Source organism: Eubalaena glacialis, chromosome 15, assembly GCF_028564815.1.
Source record: "Eubalaena glacialis isolate mEubGla1 chromosome 15, mEubGla1.1.hap2.+ XY, whole genome shotgun sequence".
Taxonomy (NCBI): domain Eukaryota; kingdom Metazoa; phylum Chordata; class Mammalia; order Artiodactyla; family Balaenidae; genus Eubalaena; species Eubalaena glacialis.
Genome location: NC_083730.1, coordinates 78176424 through 78196959, shown reverse-complemented (window position 1 = coordinate 78196959; position 20536 = coordinate 78176424). Strand labels below are relative to the sequence as shown.

The following is a 20536-nucleotide window of genomic DNA, read 5'->3' as shown; positions in this document are numbered from 1 at the left end:
ACACACACACACACACACACACACACACAAGGTTCCCCACTGGTCAAGAATAAGCTTAAGTGACCCTCACCATTGAATCCTAACTCCCTGTAATTCACTCCTCTATGTAACCATCAATTTCAGTTAATACCCTTATTGTTTACTCTAATCGAATTATAACTACCTGTATAACTGTTTTATTCATCCACTTCCCAGTCCCTAGCCTCTAGTGGGGATTTAATCTTTGCTGAATGGAAGAGAATTTGTACCCAAAACAGTCTATGGCCTTACCAGGTAGAGACGCGACATCAAGTCTGAGCAACACATGAATTTCTTTCTCCATAAACCACCCACAGATTCTTTTTTTATATATAATATTTATTTATTTATTTATTTATTTATTTGGCTACGGGTCTTGGTTGTGGCACGTGGGATCTTTAATTGCGGCATGCTGGCTCTTAGTTGTGGCATGCGGGATCTAGTTCCCTGACCAGGGATCGAACGTGGGCCCCCTGCATTGGGAGCGTGGAGTCTTAACCACTGGACCATCAGGGAAGTCTAATCGTGTCCTGTATACGTTATACAGACATACTTTTTACTCGCTATTTACTCATAAGTTCTTCCAAATAAAATTCCCTGTCTCCCAAAGCTACTCATAAAATAGGCACTCAATAAATGCTTGAGGAACTGATTCATTCATTCTGAATTCCAGGTTCCCTTCTAGATAAGAGCTGCAAAATGTCAGCATTTGGCTAGTGTAAGAGGTTGAGGGACCTGTAATCCCAGTTTTTCCTGGACATTTCAGATGAAGTAAATGACAAATACCATAATATAAGAAAATGGTTTTATTCCTAATTTTTAGTTCCCATACAGTTTACAAATACACTTTTACTCTGATAATACGGCTTTGCAACTAGCAAAGCAGTTGAACTAACACCCATAAATACAGGTGGGGAGACAATTAACATCCACTAATGTCTCTCTACATAAACTATTCTTTTAATGTCACTTTTTTTTAAAACAATTGCAAATAGACTACATAATATACGTGGGCAAAAAGGCAATTAAGTGAATCTCTTGAAACACTAATGTATAATAAACAGTGCATATTATCAACATTTACATGATTCACATCAAAATGATGGCATCCTAAAACGTATTCCTTTTAAAGGAGAGATTTATCAATAAAATATTACATATCTTTTAATACTCTGGTACAATACTTCATATACTGCAGGAAAATTAACTGTAGATCTAGTCATTGACTTAATAAAGGATCCTTTTCCATTAGCTTTTATTAATAAAAGAATCACAATTAGGTCATAAATAAACAGGCAAATTATTAATTACATAATTTGAGGTTTAGGATGAAAACTTGTAAAAATTAGTTTGATATACAGCAAAGTTATACAACACACTAAAACCAACTGTTTAATATTTTTGCCTTATGTGAACTGCCCATAGTAAAAAAGGAACAAACTTTTTAAGGATGGAAGATATAATAAACTATATCTTGGAACTTATTTTTCAAGAGGAAGAGGAAAAAAGATTTTAACGAAATTAAGGGCTAATACAGATCCTAATAAAGGCATACTGAAATCAGGGAGGCCACGTGCTTACGATGTAAAACTTCATTCCCCCAACAACATACAGAAAACAAAAACTGCACTGGGTTTGTACTTACGTCTACAGTCTAAGTTTCCCTTACGGATTAACAAGCTACAACAGAACACTTCACAATTGCATACCTTTTTCCACATTCCTCTGAACTAGAAATAACCCAGGACATTATATTAGTTCTTAAAAACCCTAGTAACCCCTTAATAACCCCTAAAAATAATCTTGATGATTTTCTTGGCTGTTCCAAAGCAACTGGGCTCCGTAAAGAATGCACGAACACCAAGAAAGTAGTACATGTATTTTCTCATCCTCATTTAGCTACATTTGTAAAGTTACCGATTTCAAAGGGAGAGATGACCAGAATTTTCAGGAGGGCCACACACTGGATACAAGGTGTCTTTTTGTTTTGTTTTGCTTTTTTTAAAAAAAAAAACAGGCTATTAAGACTCTGAAATTTGGCTTTTTTAAAAAACCCCAATACCACATGCCAGATAATTTCTTCACCCCAAATATAAAATCCTATGCTTGTAATTTTAAAATACTTAGCCAGCTATGGAAATATTGTGCAAATTTAATGTCTACCAGCAACCCAGAAGCAGACTGCAGACATGTAGCTATCACACCTATTTTCCAGGTAACCTGATTCAACTATTACTGACTGCTGTGGTCCCAGGCCCTCTGACCTCCTCAGAAACCACCTCTTTGGAACTTCCATTTCCACTGTTTATTCACACCCGCACCTCGAGCTCACCTCCCCCTCCCCCATCTTCACAGCCCCTCCACCTGAATCCATCCTGTGTAATCTTACCGGAGAACCTGCAATCACCTTTACCAAACACACGACAAACCTTAGCAACCTAGGGACTATTAATCTTGTCTTGGCATCAGTTTACACCACATAATAGTTGCCGACTTCGTGGAGGGAAATCTAAATGAAATCAATGTCCTATTACAAATGAAGCTGGCCAAGATCAGGTGTTTCCAAGTGCAAAAACAACTGATCTTAAGCTACAGGCAGAGACGTTAATGCAGCAGATATATTGTACAATCAAACCCTTGTATGCTGGTGAAAGACCTTGCCCCCAAAGTCCAGAGTCAAAACATTATCGCAAAAAGGAGAACCATTCAATGTGACAATGCAATACAAATAACAGGATTCAAGATCCTTGTTGCAAGTACTGAACTGGAATCTCTTTACAGGCTTGACAAGAAGACAGCAGTCATTTACATTCCTCTTAGAAGGTAATTACCTTCAACAATTCTAAGTTCAATGGATGGATGGGGGGAGAGGTGGGGGGGGAAGTCATGTAATTTTGTCTGTGAAAATGGCAGCCAGGCTCTCCCCAAACAACCTCAGGGTTTCAAAGGAGATAAAGACCTTAGAAAGGAGCTACTAACAGGGTTGGATCTAATCCTTCCTTTTCTGGAGACAAAGCAAGAAGAATTCAATTAAGGAGATCATGACTTAACGGCAAAGCTGCCATGGCATTTTATTATCTTTACAAAGTCCACCAATGATGCTTTAATTGAAATACACTCATTGAATGATGATTCAACACACAGGGCAAAGAGGGATGTCTTTGGAGAAGGCACTTCAGGTAGAACATTAGCAAATCCTACTGCTTGGTTAAAACAAAAATGAGCTGCTGCTAATTCAATCTGATTAGTGGCCTCATGAGGACTGCTCCTCCTCACTGCAGCCTTGACTGCGTGCATGGGTGTGGGGCCCAACTGAAACCAGGGGCGTGAAGAAAGCACCCCATTCACCTCCCTCTGCAGCGGCCAGGGCAATGAGGTGGTTCTGCTTTCAAATGCTCTGCCCTCCCGAACACACCCATCCTTAAGAGACCAGTTTCCCAAAGCGATGGTTCCGAACATATGCTAAAAGCCAGCAGAACTGGTTCAGGAAGCTCGCTGAAGGCCCTCTGTTTCTGCCTGACTTCCAGCTTACACCAGCTATCATAACCAGCTTCAGCTTCCCAAGGTCACTAGCAGCTTCTACTTTTGCTAACCTCTTTTTTTAGCTGTTTTTCCATGGCACTGGTTCTGACAGTCTGTTACACTGGGGGCCTCCAATGAACCTCACCTCCACTTCATGCCCTCGTGCGGTCCCCTCTTCCCAAATCGGGGCTGGGCCTGGGACTGGCTTTAATCAATAGAAGGCAGTAGAAGTGATGCTGTGATACTTCTGGGTTTAAGTCTTAAACCTGGCCACTACTGCTTTATACCCTTGGGACCTCTGAGCTGTCATAAATGTGGTCCAGCTACTCTGCGGGCGAGGCCACGTGGAGAAGGTGAGACCTGAGGACCGCATGCAGATGGAGAGGCCCAGCCATCCTGCCAACCACAAGTGACACCAGCAAGACAAGGAGAGGAACCGCTCAGCTGAGTCCAGCCCAGTTTGAAGAGATGGGGAAAAGCAAGTTGTTTTAAGCCACTCAGTTTTCAGGTGGTTTGTCAGCAACAAGTGATAACCCAAAACTGGTTATCCATAGATGCATTTTTTTCCTAAATACAAGACAATTACTCAAATGAAAAGAAAAGATGACAAACGTTTTCCCACCACGAGTTTCTCAGTCAACAGGCTGAATGGTAATTGGTCAACCGCTAAGAAGAAACCATGCCTTTTATCCTAAGTTCCCATGATTCCCGCCCCCATGATTTTTTAATGGCAATGCAAGGGGAGACAGTCTGGGGCACTGGCTTAATTATTATTTAGCCAAAATAAGAGGCCATCAAAATGAATTATCCACTACTGGATAAGTGATGATAAATGAAATTGTTCTCACTTCTATAGGGTGTTGTTACTTAATTATCCCCAATCATGTTTCCTCTTACAAGTGCCCTATCATCCCCCACAAAGCAGGGGGGAAACTAAATTTGTTGAGGTTATCAAAAGAAAAAAAGGCCAATAACTAGAATTTGAATCACCATCATCTGGAAAATATAGAGCACAATTTAACTGCTTCCTCAATTTAAAATAAAATTCCATAAAATATAACACTGTCTACATCATAGAGATGATTTCTTCTTATCTGGGGACACGAGTAATTGGAAATCAGGTATTGTTGAGTTAGAATACAGTGGTCTTTAAATGGTTTCAAATTTTGCTTATCAAAAGGTAGTCAACCACAATGCAAGCCTTCCAAATTCAAATTCATTCTTCATGTAAACTTTCTTGCATCATTCTTGATCTTTTCAGGGAGAGGGTGAAAGTCCACATCTGGCAAAGAAATAAGTTAGAATTCTTAAGGAGCATACATCTAAAAGTTTGGCAAGGCAGTAAACCATTTTAAAGTAGATTTAGAGCTTTTAAATATACTATTCATTGAAATGGGAATTTCGACTTGAAATGCTAAAAACTTACCTTTTAAACATACATCACACAATTGGGTCCCTGTCTAAAAAGGTGATTGGAAGGAAGGAGACGTACAAGGGAGACGAATTCCCAGCATCAGAGCTGGAAGGGATGTGGAGTTGAGCCAGTCAGAGGCCCAGGAAGTCCAGTGCCCTGTGTCATACAGCCAGCCAGTCAGAGGCCCACTGGGGTGAAAACTCAGGCATCCTGACTCTGACCATCCAGTGCCATGTCCCCACAGTCCCTAGATCCCTACAGATCATCTCCCAGCACAGCGTGGGTTAACCTACTTTAATAAAAATTGCAGGAATGATGATACCTGCTCTTCATCACCGGTATCAACCATTTTTCTGTAAGTGCTAACCCTGCCCTTCACAGAATTAATTCTGTATTTGATTTCAATGTTTAATGAATCCAGCTTGGAAAAAGAAATACAGGCAGAAGAAAAAAGAGGCTGGTTTTTAAAATTCAATTATGGTTCACTTTGTTAAAACAGTCACAAATTATTTGCCTGCTTCAAAGTGCCACAAATGATATAAACAATTAACCAGTAGAGCACTTCTGTTGAAATACCTATTTCTGTGCTTGAAGTCTTGGCGGGTCTCCTCATCTGAAACTTTTCTGCTGCTGCATCAGACCCACATTTTCATAGACTCTAGCATTATCTTCTCTCATTCTGAAAAGAAGAAAAAGAAGATGACACTAATAAAAACGCAGACATACTGTGGAACCTTACATGAGTTATAATGCACATACTCTATTCTCTGGGGACCGCGTGCGGCGCAGACATAGCTCCTGCCCCCAGGAGCTGACATTATAGGAGAGGATATCATACAGAAACACACAGCGAAATAATTCTGAAGTAAGAGCCTCGAGTCCCTGTGCTCCCGGGGTTTGGCGGAAGGAGAGTCGTTTTCCAGGAGGGTGGAGCGAGGCAGGCCTGTACGATGAGGCATTGGGTTAGACCTTGAAGGGAGGTGGGACATGTGCATAGAGAAAGGGATGGTATTCACTGCGGGCAGAAGAATCTGAACGGGCCAGAGCAATGTAAAGGCAAAGCGTAGGAACGGTCAGGCGGGGACTACAGATCCATTCAGCCCCCAATCCGGCGACATGAAGGTGAACATGAAGCTGACCGGCAGTTTAGGGCCCCAGGGTGGAGGGCCAATGCATCGGAGCCCAGACTCTGTTTTGCTGAGCAGAGTGGAGACCAGAACAGTCCAGGGGGACGAGGAACCCAGCAGCTCTGGGCTGGTCAGAGAGGAACAAGCTGAAACAAGCAGCAGGGGCCAGGGTCTCCTGGGTCTGCACCCTACAAGGGGGACAACGGGAACAGAGAGGCAGAGAACCTATTAGTTAGTCACAGGCAGGCCACTGGTAAAAAGGGAGTCGTCAGAGCTAATTCTGTTGAGCCAACATGTGGGGAAAGCTTTCTGGCAAGGACTCGGAGCCCTCACGTGCTGGTTCCACTGCAAATCACTGCAGATAGCAATTTAAAATCAACTTTCCCCATCGGTCCGCTGGGAAAGAAAAAAGCAGGCAGAAGGAAGAGGCAGCTTGGTGGAGAGCATACTTTTGCTATATAATTTCATTTCAATGTTAAATAGAAAGCAAATGTAAATACGAGCCTCATACATGTTATCAAAAATGTTTATATAGAGTATTAAGGCCAACAGGGGTTTAAAAATCCACATCAGAAGCAAACAGGGATAAGACTCTTAGGGGAAAATAAAAAGTAAATGTTATACCAGAGAGTGACTTTAGGATATACAGAAAAATAATAACTTACAATTGTTATTCACATAATCGATTTAACAAATATTTTCTTATCACATGTTTTAGTTTAAACATGGAGTTGGCAAAGTTTTTCTGTACAGGACCAGACCGAAAATAATGTAGTCTCTGTGGGCCACACACGGTCTCTGTCATGTATTATTCTTTGTGTGTGTGTTTTTTTTAATAACCCTTTAAGAACCATCCATGAGCTGTACAAAAGCAGGCCATGGCCCAGATTTGGCCTGGGGGCTGTAGTTTGCTAACCTAGTTTAAATACCCACAGTAGATTTCTGCTGACTGTGGAAAATTAGACCATGATTGTGTTGACACACTGATGGTCAATTTACTTACTTTTACATAGCAAAGAGTCTTGACTTGTCAAAAAGGGTGTTACCTACCTCTGCAACAATCCACACCCCATCAAAAGAAAAATTAGACTCTTGGGACTTCCCTGGTGGCGCAGCGGTTAAGACTCCGCGCTCCCAATGCAGGGGTCCCGGGTTCGATCCCTGGTCAGGGAACTAGATCCCACATGCTGCAACTAAGAGTTTGCATGCCACAACCGAGGAGCCGGCGAGCTGCAACTAAGGAGCCCGCCTGCCGCAACTAAGACCCAGCGCAACCAAATAAATAAATAAATAAAATATTTTTTAAAAATTAGATTCTCCTTGGAGAACCAGCACTTGATATATGTACAGTCCCGTAGACTCCTAGCCAGTGTGGCAAGCAGCCTTCAGTTTAGGTCAATTAAAATTTAGTTTAGCTAGCCACTGGCACACTCAAGAACCAGTTAGGCAACAATAATGCGCACCAAGGAAAGGCATGTGCTGCAAAGACGTATCATTTTTTTAAGCTTTTCTATAGGATTATGTTCACGTAAAAAGATTTTCCTTCAATTCTACTTACTCTGCACAGGACGGCGTTGGGGTACAAGGCGGGAGGGGACTCTGATCTCCACTTGCCTGGTCCGTCAGGGAATACTTAATATTCGTGTATTCGTGCCCTTTCCTCTTGCTTTTCTGAAAAGTGAAGATTGCATATATGAAGAACTGTGACTTTTTTGAGGGAATGAAGAAGTCAAAAAGGCATTTCATTAAAAAGAAAAAAAGAGAGAGAGAGAGAGAGTTTGACAGACAGACAAGTTGGACCCTGAATACTGGTATGTTGACTAAATGTCAGGGAATTCACCTCCTTCATGTAAATACATCATATGGGTGAAAAGGACATTTGAACCATACAATTCAAAAGCAGAGAGTCATGCATTAACAACTTACTGTATTAAACGAAATGTACCTGTTTCTGAACTAAGAGAGAATTCACACGTTCTTTGCCACATTAGCATCTAATCATTTCATAGTTCACTTGCAACACATTTAATGATTTTCAAGTAAACAGGTGGGAAAAGAGTTTCAGAAATAAACGCACTCCAAGTAAAAACTGCACACAGGTACAAAAGATGGCAGCACTCTTAGCAGAATAATACACTTCATCATATCGTCCCCACCCCACCCCCACTCCAGAAAAAACACTAGCACATTTAAAACTTTATTTTCAGCCCAATGATACTCTGGGGGAAAAAAGGCAGAGAAAACCAGTAAAATGTAATCTCATCTCAGATACAGAATGAACTGCATTAGGTAGGACTCCTAGTTAGATGATTTATCACTCTTTCCTCCTAAATTCACCCAGAAACAACCAATTCCGAAAATCTAATCCATCAAGTTATCTTCATTATATAATGCTGCCTTCATTACAGGATTATTCAAGAAATGGTAAATGTTAGAAAAAGTATCCATATCAAATACTGACGTACAGCAGTGACTTTCATTCACTGTTGTTGAGAGGGTGAACTGGTGCCATCACTTTGGTACACAATTAGTCAGAACTGATAGTACTAACTAGTTAGTATCTGGTAATGATGAAAAGGCACATATATTTTACAACCTTAAACGTTTACTTCTTGAGAAACTCACGCACCCAAGCCTAGAAAGAGCTGACAAGGATGTCCAGTGATGTGCTATTCCTAACAATGTTCACCAAGAGAACACTGAATACCTCACAATGAATACCTCACATTCGTATCACGAAATAATATGCAACGGTGAAAAGGAAAAGTGTGTGTGTGTGTGTGTGTGTGTATGTGTGTATCAAAACAGATTACATACACAATGTTAGGTGGAAAAACACAAATTGCAAAACAATGAAACAGTATATCATCTTGCTAAAGATTCTAAACATAAAAACAATGTCATATACTGTATACAGATATTTGTATTTAAAAATTTTTAAATACAAAAAGAGACTGCAAGGCTAGTTACTGCCTTGGGGTTCCGAGGGTGAAGATGAGGGGTGGTCCTGGGGGTGGGTATCAAACGGAATCTCAGCCATATAGCTGTTACACTTGATTGCTTTTAAAAAGAAAAAAGATTTGAAAGAAATGTGACAAAAGGAAATGGTCTATTATGGGTGTGGTACTGAATGTTTTAAATTTTTCAAAATAAAATGTAAAGCATAAAAGAAATTTAAATCCACCAGTGAAATTTCTTTTTCCTCAAACTTTTTGCTCAAAACTCACCAAAAACAACAGCTAAATAAAAAATGGAAAATCTTACTACACATAAAACAAGGGAATGCTACAACTCCAATCTACAAACTATAAAGTGTCTCTGATATAGTACTGTGAAAAGTGGACCAAAATAAGAAGGAAGCTGAGAAGCAACACATACCCCTCAGGTGGTAGCAGGAAAAAGAAACCCCTGAATGTCGCTATCCCAGGAGTGAAAGGCCTGGGGCTGAGCCATGGCAGGCCACAGGAGAAGTGGGGGAAGCCTTGTCAAGAGCCAGTTCAACACAGTAGAAAGGCCCACAGTCTGAAGAGCCCTTTCTGCCATCCACTGCCACCCTCCCAGCTGAGGTGGCCTAGAGGAGAGGCAGGGTAGGAGGAAGCATTATTAACCCCTCTGACTCTACAGGCATTGCAAAGAGTCAGAATGACCCCCTGAACACCAACACATGGATGTGCTCCCAGGGCAAAGGTAACAGGGCACTGAGACAACAAACCCAAGCAAAGCTGTGGACCTCCTCAGCCACCTTGCCTCCCCTCACTATGGACTATCCGATAATGAAGGGGTCAGCACAGAACCTATATAAAGAAGGGGGGAAGGTACAAAAAGGAAAAAAGGGAGCAAAGAGCAAAAGGCAGATGGAGAAAACACATCAAAAAAGAACCTAAACAAAGAAAGAAGAAAAGATGAACACAAATAGTTCTGCCTTAATATCATAGACTTTACAGACATGAGCTTTCTTAAAAAAGAGCGTAAATAAGAGATTATATGACAACAGAGGAGATGAAAAGCAAGCTGGCGAAGCAACGAAAGGAAATAAAAGAAGAAAGACACGAAATATAGTAAGTTCAAGTCTAATTAGAGGTAGCAAAAAATTAAATAACTAAAAACATAGAAAGGGACATTGTAAACAGTCTAGAGGAAAACATATTTTTTAAACTATTAATAAAATACATAAAAGTGATGGAGAAAGCTATTAAGAGATTTGATATATATTATGGAATTCCTGAAGATGGGAACAAATAAAACAGAAAAAAGTATTCTAGGACATAATGCAAGTAAATGTTCCTGAAATCTCAAAGGAAAAAAAAAATCTGAATCTGCATTTTAAAAGGAAAAACTTCACAATCAATCTCCCAAACATCAACAATAAAGAATATGCCTGGATTGGATCTCCAGGCAGAAAAAGTCAGTCACATGTAACGGGGGATAATCAAATTGACTTTAGACTCCAACACAGCCATGTAATTCCAAAAAATCCTGTGGGGAAAAAAAACCCCAAGAATCTTATACCCTGCTAAGTTACCCTTTAGATATAAAACCAATGTTTGGACATTTAAAAAAAAAAAAAAAAAGCATGCAAAAACTTAGAATGCAATTATCTTAAAAAAAAAAAAAAAAAACCAGCTAGTAATGAAATCTAGCCAACAGAGGTAAATCTAAATCAAAACAAAGAATTCAGAGAAACAGAAACCATGATAAAAGGACTAGAGTTTTGATCTAAATACAGCACTAACACTGAACAACTGTCATAATTATGATATAAATGTCATAAACAATGACAAAAATCAGGAGACAAAAGAAAAATATGCTAATTCTCTTTCACAGAGTTAAATATCAATTATTATTACAGTAAAAACAGTTAAAATTTTCTAAGCACTGGCTTTGTGTCAGGCACTATTTGAATATATTATCTCATTTTAATCCTCATAACAACCTTTTGAAATAGATACTATTATTAGCCCTATTTATTATTTATGTTATTTATTTATTTTTTTTGGCCACGCCACACGGCACGGGGGATCTTGGTTCCCCTACCAGGGATCGAACCTACGCCCCCTGCAGTGGAAGCGTGGAGTCTTGACCACTGGACCGCCAGGGAAGGCCCAGCCCTTTTTAACAGATGAGGAAGTGGTGTGCAATTTCTAGTCATAACCTTAAAACAGGGGTTGGCAAACTAATGGCCTACGGGACAAATCTAGCCCAGACCTTTGGCAAGGCTTGTAAGAATAGTTACTTCATCACAAGTTTAATAGTTTTTAAAGGGTTGTAAAAACAGAGAGAGAGCATACAACAGAGACCATATGCAACTGGGAAGCCTAAGAGACTCACCGTCTGAGCCTCGACAGAGAAAGTCTGACTCCTACATTAACAGGCAGCTGCTTGCCCTCCACTTCCTCCTACTCTCTGCAACCATGTGGAAAAGGATACGTCCTAAAGGACAGTAGAGGGACAAGACCGAATGTACCTGGGTCCCCGGATGAACCTAGGTCCCCGCCCTATACCCTCTGATCCCCAAATTGCCTGCCAGCTTGGACTTTTCTATAGAGAAATAAGCTTCTATCTTGTTTAAGGCAGTATTATTTAGCCTCTGTTAAAGCAGCCAAACCAATTTATTATAAATTGCAGTCATTACAGAACTTATAGTCTAGGGAAGAAGTTGCAAAAAAGAAATCCGAGGAGAAAATGTTTCACTGAGTCTATATAGTATTTGAATTTTTTGAACTGGTTTTAAAAATTTAAAGCCCTTGTGAATAATCACCTCTGAATAGCAGCCACACACTTTTTAGCACTGAAATGCTGACTTACATAAGAAATAACTTTTTTAAAGATACAATATAATTTAAAATTAAATATTAGCTGGAAGAATTGACAGAGAACATCACTTATTTAAAAGTTTTAAAATCCTAACTCATTTTTTTAAATAAAAAATTTTAATATACAATAAATAAACTGAAGCATAAAGATGCTTTCTACTCAACACTTTTTTTAAAATTGTGGTTTAAAATAAAACACATGAGATATATCCTCTTAACAAAACGTTATGTGTACAGTATAATATTGTTAACCACCTGCTATTGGTGTACAGCAGATCTCTAGAACCTCTTCATCTTGCATGACTGAAACTCCATCCCCCCATTTCTTTCTCCCTACTACACACTTTCTTGAAAATCAAAATCAATATTTCTACATGAAGTGATGACAAAAGAATTTTCCAATGAGGAATAATTAATGCAAATGGAACAGGAATTATTTTTAAAAATCATAGCAGCTTGAGGAATAACATAAAAATGCTGGAGCTTTTTAGCTTATTTTGGAAAAACAAGAAATAAAACTGATTCACAAGTCAGATGGGTTTGTTTCTCGGAACCATGACAGCCCAGGCTGTCTTATAGATCAAGAAAAATTCTCAGGGGGTAGGGGCTGTTTTGTTTCATTTTGTTTTGTTTTGCTTTGGGGAGTGGAGGGAAATTTATTTCAGAGGAGGTCTAAAAAATGATCTGAAATTGATCTATCCTCCACTGGAATTCAATGACATAGCATGGTTACCAAGTCTCTTGCAATGTTTATAATAAATCTTACGGTCTTGTCAACTGACACACAGCCAAGGTTGAAAGGAGGAACCAACCATGAGGCTCTAAAATCATCTGGTATTAACTATCTTTCCACGTGAGTAACCCCAGTTACAATCTTAAACCTTAAATTACAAAAAAGCCCAAAAGCCAAGAGCAGGGAGAGAGTAAAATGAAAATGCTCTTGTCTAAGTTATGGAGCAACAAGACGATGCATCCAGGGTGCTCTGGGCTCAAATGTCAGGATCACAAACATCCTGGCTCCTTCCACATCTAATCACAGAATCTTACTGGTTCTACTCTCCCTGGGCTCACTATCAGCCCCTGCTATCCCGTCCAAACCACCATCGGTTCTCACTGACGCTGGTCCCCCTGCAGCTGCTCAAGCCTGGTGCCCACCCAGTCTTCCCTCTCAAGCCAGGGCCCTCTTTTTAAAATGACGATCTCTTTTTTTTCATAAATGTATTTATTTGTTATTTATTTATTTTTGGCTGCGTTGGGTCTTCGTTGCTGCACGTAGGCTTTCTCTAGTTGCGGCGAGCGGGGGCTACTCTTCGTTGTGCTGCACAGGCTTCTCATTGCGGTGGCTTCTCTTGTTGCGGAGCACGGACTCTAGGTGCGTGGGTTTCAGTAACTGTGGCACGCGGGCTCAGTAGTTGTGGTTCGAGGTCTCTAGAGTGCAGCGTCAGTAGTTGTGGCACACGGGCTTAGCTGCTCCGCGGCATGTGGGATCTTCCCGGAGCAGGGATCGAACCTATGTCCCCTGCATTGGCAGGGGGATTCTTAACCACTGTGCCACCAGGGAAGACCCGAGGATCTTTTTATGTCACTCCCCTGCTTCAAAATCCTCAGTGATTTCCCATTTTCCTTAGGATAAAGTTTTAAATCCTCAATATGGCCTGCAAGACCCGCCCCCTCGAAATCTGGCCTCTGCTGACTTTTCTAATCTCACCCAACACGCCCCATGCTCTCCCTCTAACTCCTTCTACTCCATCATACGGATTTATTTCCATTTCAGGAACATGACTACTTATATTTCCAGGATCTGGCACAGTGCCTGGCACATAATACAACTGACTTTAATTAATGCAGGAATGAATAAACAAATGAACAAATGTGAAAACACCTTTTTATTGAACCAAGGAGATTATGGAAGATCTGCGAAGAAGCACAAGGCTAGGGAAACAAATAAAATAGGACAAATGGAGGCATGGCCTCATGCGTATATGTGTGTATACACACACACACACACACACACATATATATATATGAGAGAGAGAGAGAGAGAGGGATTATATAGAGAGAGCTGGACAAGAGGAGTAATTAATTTGTTAATTAGCAATTCAAAGAATATTATACCAGTACAAACAAACATACCCAGTATCCAGATCTTGGCTTTGGAATACCACTCTTCAATAAGAAGAATCAGGGCTCCTTAGAAAAATGGCTGGGAAAGTACAAGATGAACCTAGATCATCTTGTGGTGTCAAAAAGAGTAAGGAAGTAATCAAAAATGGGAACATAACAAAAAAACACAGGAACCAACTCGAAAAGGTTCCCACTAGGCAAATTTGGGACAGTTTAAGCAACAGAATAAGTAACAGTAATGGACTATCACCCCCTCTGACATAAATAAATAAATGAGTAAATAAATAAGGGAGATGGGAAAGCTATTCCTTATAGAAGGCTTCCAACTAATAAATGAAAAGGGAATGGTGGAAAGAGAAAATCACCATTGGGCAAATGTCACAGTGGTAATTTTTCCTGGCAAGAATCGTGAATGAATGTAAAACTGGTAGGCAAAAAGTATGATGAAAAATTGTTCATTTATATAGTTTCTTGTATCTACCTACAAGATATTACTTAAAAAGGGAAAGACAGCAACTTAACAGTGGAGAAATCAGACAGACAACACCTTAATCAAGTGATCAAAGTTAACACCGCCAGGAGCGAAACAAACCAAGAGGGAGCTCATGATGTGATGCACCAGGAAGGACACAGCATCACTTCTGCGACCGTCCTGTCAAAAATGCATGACCTGAATCTCATCAAGAGAACACATCATACAAATCCAAACTGAGGAGCATTCTACCAAGCAACTGGTCTGAACTCTTCAAAAATGTCAAGGTCATGAAAGATAAAGATTGAATACTGCTCCAGATTAAAGGAGACTAAAAATACATGACAACTAAATGCACCACGTGACCCTGAACCACACGAAGGATATTAGTAGGACAAATTGGCAAAATCTGAACACGGTCTATAGATTCGAAAATAGCTACTATATCAGTGCTAATTTCCTGATTTTGATAATTTTACTATGCTTATAGAAGAGAATGTCCTTATTTCTAGGAAATACACATCAGAGTATTTGGAGGCAAAGGGACATTAATGTTTGCAACCTACAAACATTTCATTTAAAAAATTATATAGGTATATATAAAGTTATTTATATACGTGTGTATGTGTGTATATACATATGGAGAGAGAGAGAGAAAATGAATCAGTGATAAAGTAAATGTGTTAAAATGTTAACAGTCAGGAAAGGTGGGTGAAGGGAATTCCATTATACTGTTTCTGCAAATAAAAAAAAATTGTTTTAATTCTGAAATGGAAGTTAACAAAAGAAATCTACTTCCAAGTAAACAGCAGAGTGTGAGAAGATCCATTTATAAAGAGCTGAGAATTTTCTCAGTCTTGCTCATTTGCATTTCCTCTAGATTCCCACCTCTGTTTCTGCATTTCCTCCTTCCAATGCTGTCTGTTTCTCTACTGCCTTTTCTTTTTTTCATTTATCCCTCTGTAGCACATTCTTCCACTCCTTAATGCTTAATTCTTCCAGGTCCTTAATGCTTCATAATTTTGGAAATGACTGTATTTCAAAATATTAATTATCCTAAATGAGTTTTGTTCTTTTGCTTAATTTAAAAATCAGGTGGTTTTAATGTTCTTAAGTCTGCCACTTAAACCTTCTGCTAAAATAAAGTACTTCTTACTTTACCACTAAATCAAGTAGCAAGTTCCTACACTGAATCAAACAATACAATGCAGAAAACAACATATCATGGGATCTAATTTTTAAAAATAAATATAATCTAAGCCTACATATATTTAGGCTACATAAATCCAAAGGCTCATATACCAAATAGTAGTTCATGTGCTGACACATATTGGCACCAAAAAGTACTGGCTGAGTGGATGATTGCATGCATGCATTCTAGTACTCTTGGGATGCGATTACCAGGGACATTCAGTTTCTATAGTCGACATTCTGTCTACATTCTACCTCTCCTACCCCTCACCTCCAATAAAAGAGCAGCAATAAAGGTTTTTTTTTTTTAAGTAGTTCCTAAATCCAAATTACAACTTCAAATTCAGGGTCAGAGGGACCATATATGGTAATGGGAAGATCTGAAGTGCCAGAAAAGCTGGGAGGGAAAGTCCCTAAATTCTCCAAAACAAGAAGAAAAACCAAAGCTTCTGAGTGAAATAGAGAGCTTTCCCCCCAGCTTTTCTGAACAAGACTACATTATGTTCTTCAAGATATTCCCGAATAACTTCCCATTTGTACCAACTGTACTATACTCTCTTGTATTTATTAGGAGTCCTTCTCTTTGGGCAACTTTATGCTTTAAGTATTCCTGGCCCAAATTAATATAAGTGGGAGACAAATATAAAACAGCCTACAGTAACCATCTAAACAGTTCATAGCACTTACAATCACACAAAGTCAGACTTAAAGCAGTAAAGTTCAAAACCAGTAGCTTGTTAACTATTTGATGGTACCTTTCTATACACACACTGCTTCTGAAGATGTTTTTGTACAAGGAAACAATCTAGTGAGTATTTCTGTACGGACTGAGAACCTACTAAACTAACTAACTAACTTTGGCTAACCACACTTTGATAACGTGGCTATGCTGCTAGGCTAGAAATCTTTCAATTAGGTGGCAGGTCCTATTTTGAGAAGCTGAGTTTTCTGGAAGGCAATAAACAGGGTAAAGCAGGCAAATACCGTTGGTGTTTAGACACTATCCAGTCTGCAGCGCAGCGTCGGGGCCGGGGCTGGGGCTGGGGAGGGAGATAAGCCTACGCTCCCAAAAGAGCAGCCTCCTCAATCCTCTTTAACTCAGCTTTGTGTCTGTTATGAAGAGCTTCCAATGGAAAGGCACCAACGCCACATTGTTCTTCATTATGCATGGCTTATTAAAATTGAAATTTTACTGTTTCCAACTCGACCAAATTGGTGGTTCAAACCCCCATGTGCTATTAAGAGTGAGGCGTTCATTTAAGAGATGGAATCAGGATGAATATCACCTGGACCAAAAGTGGAACAGGCTGGAAACTTTGAGGCTTTGAGTTCTAAGCTTGCCACGTGAGCCTGGGAAAATCCCAATTTTTCTGTGGCTGTTTCCCCAATCTGTCAGGCCTGGTGCCCCTTCCTGAGCTACTCCATACTGAAAAATCAGAGCTGTGAAGTAGGGAATAATTCGTTTCCAGAGAGGCCCTTCCTGGTTGGGAACTTGTTTCTCCTTTTCAAAGAAAGACAGTTATCTATCAGAGCCTGTTCTTTTGCATGGAAGGAGAGTATAACCAAGCTGCCCAGAAAAAACCACTGAAAATCCACACGCCAGCCTTCTAGGCTTGGTACCTGCTCTTCTTCAATCCTGCGCTGTAGTGTTTCAATATAATGCTGGACGGCCATATAGATGAATCGGTACTGTGCCTCTGTCTGGACCATCCCTGACCTCTGAGACCGCACCATCTGAATGGTTTTGGGAACGTCAATGTCACAGTCGACACCTACAAAGCAAGCACCATGGAGTATCAGGATAAACTGCAGAGACAATGTGAAGTGGTTTAATGCACAACTGTTAGCAGACTCAGAGATAAAGCAAATTTAGTCTTTAATGTTCTAACCGAACATGTTCCAAGGGCTACAGCACTGGCCTTCTGACCAATACCAAGGATCCTAGAAGATTACAGGGTAAAGGGTCAGCAGTGAGGGGTCCCTCACGTTCCAACAGCACTGTCCCATACCATCAGCAAGGATTAGGCAGCTGCATGTTCAACAAAAGACCAGAGCAGTGGCACCCACAGCTCCTAGGCTTTGTTTTATGCCAAAAGCTCAAACAGCATCACTTCTGTTCTCTGGCAAACATACTGAAAGCTGAAGTCTCCGGCCTAAATTTTTGTGAAAATATTTTAACATTCAATTCTCTTCTACAGGCTATTTTCACTAGCACTTTCCTTCCATAAACTGAAAACAGGAACCGTAGCTTCTTGTCCTCCAGATGACCTACCTTTCTCTCTGATGATGTCAATAAGAATATCAATCACAATGAACGTCCCTGTTCGGCCAATTCCAGCACTGTGGGCAGAAGGATGAAGAGCGAGGACAACTGAGTCATTCATGAGGGTTTTATACGCAAAACCAAGCTATTAATATTCACAGAAACAATGTCTGCTCTTGGGAGTGTTTATAAGATTGTCTATTTATATTTGCAAATATATTAGCAAAGAGCACAGGGCTTTGGACTCAGTCCATCCTACACTTGGAGCCCAGCTTCTCCAGCACAATGTGCCTGAGGCAACTCCCTTAACCTCTCTGACCCTCAGTTTCCTCATCTGTGAAATGGGTTGTTGTGAGGATCAAATATGAGTAACGGATGAAAAGCACTGAGCTCAGGTGCTGGTACAGAGCAAGTGCTAAATAAAAGGGAGCTTTTAAAGAACTGAATAAATAACGTTTCACACACATCTACTTGCATATGAAAGAGATTTAGGAAACCAAACTTTCCCCAGTATAATCATGAAACCTAAGCTTGGGCACCAGCAGCCTGCGAACTCTGGTGCAGAGGCCATGGGCCTGGCTTCTAGAAGCCTGGATGGGGAGCAATCCGAATCTTCTGAAGCAAACAAGTATATTGTCAGGGGAAAAAGTATACCTTATTTCCGTGGAAAAAGAGAACAGAAGCACAATCAAAGAGATGAATCCTAAATTACTATACTAACAAAGAAAACCAAGCAAACATTACCAGACTAAGGGCTCCTTGAGAATAAGGACTGTGTTTACCACCCTCTGCCCCACCACCCCCAGGTATATGGTGGTCCCGTAGGATCTAGAAGAAATGTACTTTGGGTCAAAGTGGTCCCTTAATGTCTCAAACAGAGATTAAATTTTTCCCTCAGTTAAAGAGCTAGGGATGGGCAGGTAAAAACAAGCCCCCTGGGCGTCAGGACACGGGACAGGCAGCGTCCTAGAGGTGGAAGGGTTGGTCACCTGCAGTGAACCACCACAGGCCCCGCGTCCATGATGCTCTCCTGCTTATGGTGGACCTCCTCCAGGAAGTCCAGCACGCCCCCGGGGTCACTGGGCACTCCGTGGTCCGGCCAGGTCCGAAAGTGGTATTGCCAGACCGTTCTCTCCGTATTCCCCTGGAGTAGAGCCAAGAAAAACCAGAAAAGAATTAAATAAATCAAGGGGTTGAGGAATCATCTGGTCCCCATCTTTCCCAGATCCTACGTGAGCCAGGGGACCGGGCCCGCACAGAGCCTCCTCACACACTGTTTACAGGTCCCCTTCACGAGTTTCCCAGATCTCTCCTCCTTTTGGGTCTGGCTGAGCAATCCTGGAGGCAACCCTTGGCCTCTGTCATAAGAACCAAGATGCCTCATATGGCTATTTGTTCTTCAGGAAACTACAGCCTGAACCAGTCTCTGAATCCTCAGCCAGGGGCAGACGAGGTCCCTGATCCTCTTCATCCAAGTGCAGCTCTACCTGAGAGGCAACTGAGGCCTCTGGGACTCAGGGCTCTCCTCCCACCGGATGAGAAAACGGGTATTCCCTCAAGCACTTGTTCCTCTTTGTCTTTTTGTACCTGGCCCTCCTCCCCTCCCCCAACACACACTTTTATTATAATATATTTAAACCTCTGTTTGGTGCAAAGCAGATAAGAAGACAGGCTTTGCAATCAGATGGGTGGATTTAGGCCCAAATCTCAGGATTCACACTCACTGCGGCCCCTGGACATCTCTAAGCCTCAACTTCTTCATTTGCCGATGGAGATAAGAATCTCTCAGTCACGATACCATCGTGAGGACTAAACAACGTCAATTAAACACACAGCCACTGCGCAGTAGACAGTTAAAAGACTCAGCACACTGGTGCTCTTCTGAGCACTGACATTAATAAAGGTCAACAAGGGTACCAAGACCACAAAAAACCAAAAAGCATCGTGTTCTGGGTCTACCCAGATTGGATCATTGTAACAGCACTATTCGTCACTACATCTTCTTCCTACATATCTGGAGACAATCCAAGCTAAGTAACGTTTTTAAAGGGGATTTAAAAAAAGAGAGAGAGAGTAACTAGACCAGTGTCCACCACCAGTAACCTTCAGAACATCCAGGGAATCTGAACCACAATCAAGATCCTTTCTTGAATTATGTGCATTTAATCTGCTGAGTCAGAAAAAGATTTTTCTGGATGTTACCAGTGAGCTAAAAATCAGGGGGCTACCAGGGTCACAGAAAGGACAGGGAACGAGAGGCATCCAGCACCCGGAGCACCCTTGCTCCTCCTCCTTCGTAAATGGCCACTGAGGTCTCTGCTCCCACCCCTCCTTCCCAGGCAATTAGGAGGCTTAAATGAGATCATGTGATAGCACTTTAGAAAACATGGATCGAGCTCTACAAAAAAGCAGATAATCTGTGACCAGCAATTCTGGAGAAATGATCGGTCCCATGTCAGCACCTGCATCCGAGGGTGCAAAACACAAACCCAAACGCCAACATTTCCCGTACCTGCTCCTCCCAAATCTCCGATAACAAGAAGATGGATGGTTTATCACTAAAACTGAAGAAAAATACACCTGCTACTGAGA

The 20536-nt window shown here is 40.9% G+C and overlaps 1 protein-coding gene across 2 annotated transcripts in view; it reads right to left on the bottom strand.

Annotated features, from left to right (window-relative positions):
- Positions 1-20536, bottom strand: part of PTPN11 (protein tyrosine phosphatase non-receptor type 11) — an 86053-nt gene that overhangs the window by 11188 nt on the left and 54329 nt on the right. Inside the window, exons 11-16 of one of the 2 annotated variants that reach the window (XM_061170504.1) lie at positions 18934-19088; positions 17954-18021; positions 17302-17453; positions 7640-7752; positions 5531-5633; positions 835-4822 (exon numbers count right to left, since the gene is read on the bottom strand). In XM_061170504.1, the coding sequence (XP_061026487.1) occupies positions 5564-5633; positions 7640-7752; positions 17302-17453; positions 17954-18021; positions 18934-19088 (558 nt within the window). In that variant the 3' untranslated portion in view covers positions 835-4822; positions 5531-5563. Of the gene's footprint in view, positions 1-834; positions 4823-5530; positions 5634-7639; positions 7753-17301; positions 17454-17953; positions 18022-18933; positions 19089-20536 lie in introns of those variants that run through there. The other variant, XM_061170505.1, reaches the window with a different exon arrangement.